At 46.3% G+C, this 7379-nt stretch overlaps 1 protein-coding gene across 1 annotated transcript in view; it reads right to left on the reverse strand.

The window, feature by feature from the left end:
- The window catches only part of LOC104541392 (uncharacterized protein FLJ45252-like), a gene marked incomplete at both ends in the record, with an annotated part of 16307 nt that extends 9649 nt beyond the window's left edge, over positions 1-6658 (reverse strand). The window contains 4 exon segments of the mRNA XM_010185446.1: positions 914-1018; positions 4457-4567; positions 5288-5389; positions 6557-6658. Coding sequence (XP_010183748.1) covers positions 914-1018; positions 4457-4567; positions 5288-5389; positions 6557-6658 — 420 coding nt within the window.
- Between the last annotated feature and the right edge of the window lie 721 nt (positions 6659-7379).

Genomic DNA, 7379 nt, shown 5'->3' on the forward strand with positions numbered 1-7379 from the left:
GCAAAAACGGGAGGGAGGGAGGGAAGTCAACAGAAGTTCTACCACCAAACTAAAGAAAAAACTTTTAAAAAAATCAACAAAACTAAAAAAAGCAAAAAATAGGGGAGCCCTGGAGTGTGTTTTTAAAGCTACGCTAACATATTGAAAGCTGCCATCAAAACTTTTCAATGGCCCGAATGCAGAGACGAGCGATTTGATTACAAAACCCTGCCCCGCGCCTGTCCTTGCAAGAGCTGTAAAACACAGCACTCTTATTTCTGTTAAGGAAATAGTGCTGCTGCTTACACCGAACCCTACAAAAACTTTGCAAAGAGCACATTCGTGGGATCCGATCACGTTCGTGTGATCTGGGTGACAGCAGTGCTGTAAAAGCAGGAGCTCTCCAGCCTGGCCCAAGGACTCCTCCAAGGAGGTGGGTGCCTTTCAAATGTCTCACGCTCCTCCCCACAAGCAGCTTTGAAAGATATTGGTCAGAAGGGAAAAAGCTCACTTTCAGAGGAGTTTAAGCCAAAAAGGGTTATCAGCACCTGCCTTTCTTGCACCTTAGGCTAAATTCACTTCAGCTGAAGGGACGGCCTTGCCCTGGTCAGACACTTTAAATAAAAACGTTGGAGAACGCAGCTCTCCACTGCACTTTTGCCACAGAGGTATCTGTGTATTTTACTGGTAGAAATTACTTCCTGGGACCTAAAGATGCTTTCATATCTATTGTCTTTTTGGACACACACTTTTGTCAGAGAATCTAGAGAAATTTCATGGCTACTGTAAATCAGAGAAAGACTACGCTCCCTAAATACTCCAGTAACAGTATCTTATAATTTGCATTCCTTGCAGCACCACTGCCCCAGAACTAATTTATGTTCATTGCTTTTCTTTTTTTCCTTCTTCTTTTCACCCCCAAATCCTGGCTTACCTTGTGAATTTTTGGATATCAACACTGGAATTGGGTCAAACTCATCTTCTGTCACTTTTTCAGAGCCCTCAGGAGCATCAAAGCCTGAGATCAGGTTAGTATCTTCTGCAGCACAAAGGAGACACAGCAGAAAGGAAGAGAAGCAAAGATAGCAGAGAAGGCTGGTTAGAAATCGCTAAAAAGCGTTAGGATCTATTTCTGTTTCAGGGTTTAGAAGCAGGAGTTTCATTTTAAAAGGTGAAATAAGGTTGGTAAGGCTTTGGGAAAGGAGGTAAGTAGCAAGAGAGACAATTAAATACAAAGGAGGGGAGGTGGAAATAAACCAAAAAGCAAGTTAAGTCAGGAGAACCAAAATAAAATGTGGCCAATCTGAAGGTTTAAATGTTGGAATAGCTCAGAGCTGTAAGTTCCCAAGGCCCAGAGTTACTCTTTGCCATCATCCAGTGGCTGTTAGGTATTAATACATTTTGAGAGCGATCTGGCTCTGGTTACCAACCCTTACGTACAGGGAGACGACCCCTGAGCTTTCACCTACAGCGACAAAACAAGAAGTACAACATGAAGTCAGATTTCCAAGGAGTTTAAATGCCTCGAGACATAACTAGATACCGAGATATTTTTAATAAAGGCCCCTGGAGCAGTTGTGGCACCAAATGCCATTGATTATGAACCACGTCAGCTGCAGTTCGACACTTGGTGGGAGGCACTTTAAATCTCCTCAGTACATGAGACGTTTAACTGCCTTATCAGGCAGCTACGTACCTTCAGGGACTCTCACACTCTCGCTGTGCATCACTACTTCAGATACCAAAAATACTTTCCAAAATCCCCTTCTCAATTACTACCTGAAATATTGCTGAAAGCCTAGCGAGGACGTGTGCAAGTCGATGGTTTCCAAGAAACAGGGACGTTCCTGCTCGACTCCTATCAGGAACAAAAGCTCTTTACCCAAAGCTGACAAATGTGCTAACAGCTTTTGGGTGAGATGATGCAAGAAACCACTTGTGGAAATACAACGTCCTCTGGTATCAGACCCAGGGAAAAAAGCACAAGTTTTATAGGAGACAAGCCATTAAAAAACCATTAAAACATTGCACTTTAACAGCAAGTCTCATCTTGCCATCACTGTCTCTGGAATTATTTATTTGTGGCTCTTCTCAACCTACGTGAAGCCTTTGCAAGCATCCCATTTCCTCCTCATTTACCCATCCCATTTCCACCTCATTTACCCATCCCATTTCCTCCTCACTTACCCATCCCGTTTCCTCCTCATTTACCCATCCCGTTTCCTCCTCACTTACCCATCCCATTTCCTCCTCATTTACCCATCCCGTTTCCTCCTCATTTACCCATCCCGTTTCCTCCTCATTTATCCATCCCATCGCTCAGAGCTCTGGAGTTTGGGTACAAGAAGCTGCTGAAGGAGCAGTGCTCAGTTATGGGCTCTTTCTGTCCCGGTTTTGTTCCCTAAATGTCATTTTCCTAAGAAAAGGGAAAGGCTGGCGAGGGTCCCTCTGGGGAAAAGCTCATTCAAAAACATCTGAGCTCCCTTTAGTGACAATGCATAAGTAGAAAAATTCTTCCTCTCACATACATACAGCTCGGTGCTAATTAAATTAATGCGGATTAAGGAATCCTGAAGACTGAGCAAAAATCCAGAGGCTGAAAACCAGCCTAATAAATAAAGCACAAAGGAAGGGATGCTCTGGCATGGCTGGAGCATCAGTCCATGCCCAGACCATGGCTGTGCTTTCAAGCCCTCCTGGTCCCAGCCATAATTCGCAGCGCTGCTGTTCCACTGATTATTCACAGGCACCCCAATGGGGTTTTACATCCCCAAAGCCTGCATTGGATCAACAAAGCAAACCAAAAAATAACTGAGACAGATGTACAGTGAATTAGCACACCCAGAGCTGTAACAGCAGGGCTTGAGAAGCAGCCACAAATGAGTTTTGGAAGATTTTAATATATTTCCTCCCTCTCCTGTTAATAGAAGTCTCATTTTCCTCCTCAAATGTGAGCCTTCCTCATCCCAGAGGGAGCAGCAGGGCAGCCTGGGATAAGCCATGCAGGAATCTGTTAATTCATTTTCTCATTAAGCCACACCGACAATATTTTGGCTTTGCTATGTTCCAGACGCGGAGTAATAATTGCTCAACACACATTTCAAGCTATTTACTCAAAATAAAGTGGCATGGAAGTGTATTATAGCAGCGAGCAATTAGAACAACTGCTTGTTTAAACCCAAAAGCTCTATGAAAAAAACCCAAACTCATTTTTTGAAGTGCCATCAAGTGTAAAAATTGATTACAGACTGTTTTTATAGCGATTCCTCTAAGGACAGACCATTTGCTGTTGCTATAGGGATATTTCCCAAACGAGCTAAACAAAACCCATCGTCAAGGGGCACCCCCTTTGTGCTCTGGGCCTCCCTTTTCAAGGCAAGAAATAGCAGAGAAATCCTGGTTTTCTCTCCCACCAGGGTGCATGTGCACTGCCCAATATTCACTATGAGCTTGGGAGTCACCCGCTAACGCCTGGCCTTGTCCCCAGGGGACACAGCAGCGCTCCCAGCTGCTTTAGGGATGGGAATAGGGATGCACCAGAGCAGAGCAGGAAGGGATCCCCATGCAAGTCACGCCCCAGCTCTTCAAAATACCCCAGTGCCACCGCTCCAGCCACGCTGCATGGAGAGGGCGCAGATCTCAGCTGCATGAGCAGCTTGAAAATAAAAACACATCGGAGTTTGGACGCAGCTTCCCAGGGTCCTCTCCCTCGTGCTGGTTGATGGAGAGAGAACCGCGCTCTGCTCGCTGCGTGGCATTTCCACAACGGCACTCAAGCTCAAATGGTGATGGACTGCAAGGGCTGAGCTGCAGCTCTTAGGAATTACCACACGTGGTCTGCTTCTCGTCTTTGGCTCTGCTTTTTTGTGTTATTATGAAAATCCGGTCCCTTGTCCAACTGGATACTGCGCACACCCATTCGTATTTGCTGCAAGACTGCAGATGGACTTGGGAGCCTACTCCTGATAACCCCTGCAAAGCGAAACGCTCTCCAGATCTGGAAGAGTTCAGTCATCCCACAAAAACTCCTTTTGTTTCAAACCTGTGGCACCAGTATAGAAGATTATCAGGCTCCCTCCCAGAATTAATAATGTAATACAAAAACACGTCCTAAAGCCTATGTGCAAAAAGCAAAACCAAAGTGCATTCACTTACAAACCTGAAGGGTTGCATCCAAAATCCTACCCTTTACGCCTACTGCATCCCTTCTGCTTCATGGAAAATGCCACCTGCCTTGACAGACCTTGTCTTTACAGCCAAGCTGAATACTTTTATCTCTATTTTCTCCCCTTAGTCCTTCAATGTGCACTCCAAGTTTCACCAGCTTGGGAAGAAAACAAAGCGATGGCTCGGGGAAAACAAATAAACCAGCACCAGAACACAGGGCAGAGCATCTGCTTGTGTAAACCTGCATCAGCTTCAGCTAAAAACAGAGTGCCAGGAGTGGTGAGGTGTTAGGAACAAAGGGACAGTTTACCTTTGTGAGGCTGAGCTGCGAAAGCTACGGGAGCAAACTCATCCACGAGGTCAGCGGCAGGGTTAGAAAGCAGAGAACAGTCAAGCAGAGAGTCTTCCCCAGTGAGAGAGTCTGCAGCCAGGGCAGCGTCCACGGGGCAGCATTGAAGAGGACACAGACACCGTTAACCTCATCTCCTCCCACTCCTGTTCCCACAGACAGAGCTCTGATGCAAAGCCAGCACAAAAGCTACCGTTTTTTGTGAGTGAAACCATTCCTCACTGCTCTGCACTGAGGGATTCCCAACACCTTTAGCACCATTGAACACATTCCCTGGGGGTAACAGCCCTCGAAAACTGAGTACAGCAACGAAATCCCACAGAAGAGACAGGTTAAGGTAGGGGAATTGAAGAGGGGTGTGGGGAAGAGAAAAAGGTGCAAGGAGAAAACAGCACTGGCTATTTCACAAGAGACACTGAGTCCATCTGGTTGTGGGCAGATCAAGGCCTTGGCAGTCAGGAGAGGCCATGAATTTTTCACGACCGTGCCCCAGTGGAACAGACAAAAATCAGCGACTGCTCCACATTTCAAAAGCATTTCATGGGAGCAATCCTCTGGCATCTCCAGATCCACAGCGGAGGGGTAAGGAAATTCTGTACCACTCCTCAAGTAACACTTTGACCTTCAGGGAACCACGCAGCACCCACTCAGAGGACACACGAGCGAGCCCAGTTTACACCGGTGGGAGAAGCAGCAGAGATGCTCGTGCTGAAGCAGTCGGTGCTTTCCCACTCACACAGCCCACGCCAGCACCACGGCCCCTGCCCCCCAGCACCCCCCAGCCTCACCAACCTGTTCTGTTGGAGGCCACAGACTCGGGCTGCGACACCAGGCGTTGGGGCAGCGGAGCCTCCAGGCCCGGTATGAGGCTCTCAACAGCTACGTCGGGTTTTCCTTTCCAAACGTGAGCAACAGCAGAGCAGAGGAGAAGCCAGAGGTTAGTTTGCAAAGCACAGCATAAGTAGAAACTAAAGCAGCCGTTGTCTGAACCCTGTAGTGACCCTTTAATGCTGACCAGAGGCTGAAGTTAGACCAATGCTAATTTAATCACAAGGGAGGACTGCAACACATCAGTGTTTGTTGGGCTTTTCATTTATTTTAATTTGTGCAAGCCCAATTTGAAACACCCAGAGGGTGGAATGGGTCAGTGACGCCTGCCCTGCAGCTGCACAGAAGGCCTTGGGGCTGGGTAAATAAACCCAAGCTTTTGCAAGATCTTTTTCCAGCAACTTTCAAGGAGCCCCCTTGCATCAGAAGTAACAGATCATTAAAATACCTGCAGTTAAGCTTGTAAAAAGACAACACATGGGATCTTTTTTTGTCTTTTCAAGTGCCCAGTGGAGCAGAGAGGTGATAAACTGTCAAGATGCTATTGAAAACCCCAGTTCCCAGTATCCTCTAACTTAACATCTATTATATGGATACAAAAGGGGATGTTTACAAACCTGACAGAAAGATTTGTTTCTATAAGAACCATAAAGTGAAGGGGGAGAGACATGGAAAGTGACTGTCCCAGTCACGCCAGGCAGGTATAATGATTTCCTGTGTCTCTTCCTCAAGGCAATGACCAAGAAGTTAAATTAAGGAGGATGTACTCAAATGGTAGGACCAGAAATGCTCTAACTGGTCAGCCTGAGAACAATTAACGAATATTTCTGCTTGCACAGCAGTGTGTGTGTGTGATTTACAGGATCATCATCTAAAAGTATTCAGACAACCGCCAAAAACTGCAAAAGGGAGAAAAGGTCTTGCTACTGAGGTGCCTCATTTCCTACCTTTCTATTCACAGCTACGCAGTGGCAACCAGGGCACCCAAACCCCCAAAAGCAGCTGACTGCAACTGTTATCCTTTAGCACATTTGGCAGATAGATCAAAATCTATTTCTAGCATGGGGAGAAGGCAGCTCTGCCTCCAAATAATCCATAACTTCCTATCCCGTTGTGTTTCACCATCAGCGGCTGTTTCGGCAGCCCAGCAAGGGAAAACAGGCAGAGTTATCGTGCGGGGTAGGAAATGCAACATAAGACACACGGAGGAGGCGCCCTGAGTTTCTTTTTTACCATTCACAGCGTCTGAGGTGCTACCGAAGGGGTCAGCGAGAGGCAGGATATCGGGGAGCAGAAGCGCGGTCTCAGGAGATTTGAGTCCCTCAATCAGTTTTTCTGGGTCAAGCAGGAAAAGGAGGAAGAAAATCAACAGAGGAGAAAAAAAAAACCAAGAAAAGAAACAAACCAAGAAGAGACAACGTTAATCAGGTGCTTAATTCCATGGCTCATAGTCCAGGGTGTCAGCCTCAGAAGTGCATCTGCACAATTCTGAGTGCAAATACCACTAATTTAGTGCTATCGGAGCTATTCGCCAGCTGGGCATGGTCACTGAACACAGCTGAGGACATCCTCACCCTCGGTGCTGCCCTCCCTGAGGAGCCACTGCACGCACACATATGTAGTCCTTCCCCTCCTACCCACAGCTCTGAAAACCAAAATTAAATCAATAAATTGAAAAAGTAATTTTAAAAAATGGAAAATCTGCTATTTTCCCCCCTCTCACCTTCCTATGCTGTGGAGATCTTTGCTTTTCTTCTTCTTATACAAAAACCAGCGCATGGATGAGATGATGAGAAGCCCAAGATGCTCAAACTCGGTATACAACACCTATTAACTCAATGGCAGGCTTACAGCTCTTAAAAGCTTCAGCAAAACCCAAAAATATGAAGTCACTACAGCGCCAGACACCAGAGCCTGCCCTGGGGTTAGAGCTGTCTGGTTACCAATTAATTATTTTAACTCTCAGGTTTCCAATCAGAGGTGTCAGTCTCAGCACTGCAACTCCTGTGGTTCCCATTACCCTTCAGAAAGGTAAATCTCAGTTATTCATCTGGTG

The sequence above is a fragment of the Mesitornis unicolor genome, unplaced genomic scaffold, assembly GCF_000695765.1.
Source record: "Mesitornis unicolor isolate BGI_N332 unplaced genomic scaffold, ASM69576v1 scaffold8145, whole genome shotgun sequence".
Classification (NCBI taxonomy): domain Eukaryota; kingdom Metazoa; phylum Chordata; class Aves; order Mesitornithiformes; family Mesitornithidae; genus Mesitornis; species Mesitornis unicolor.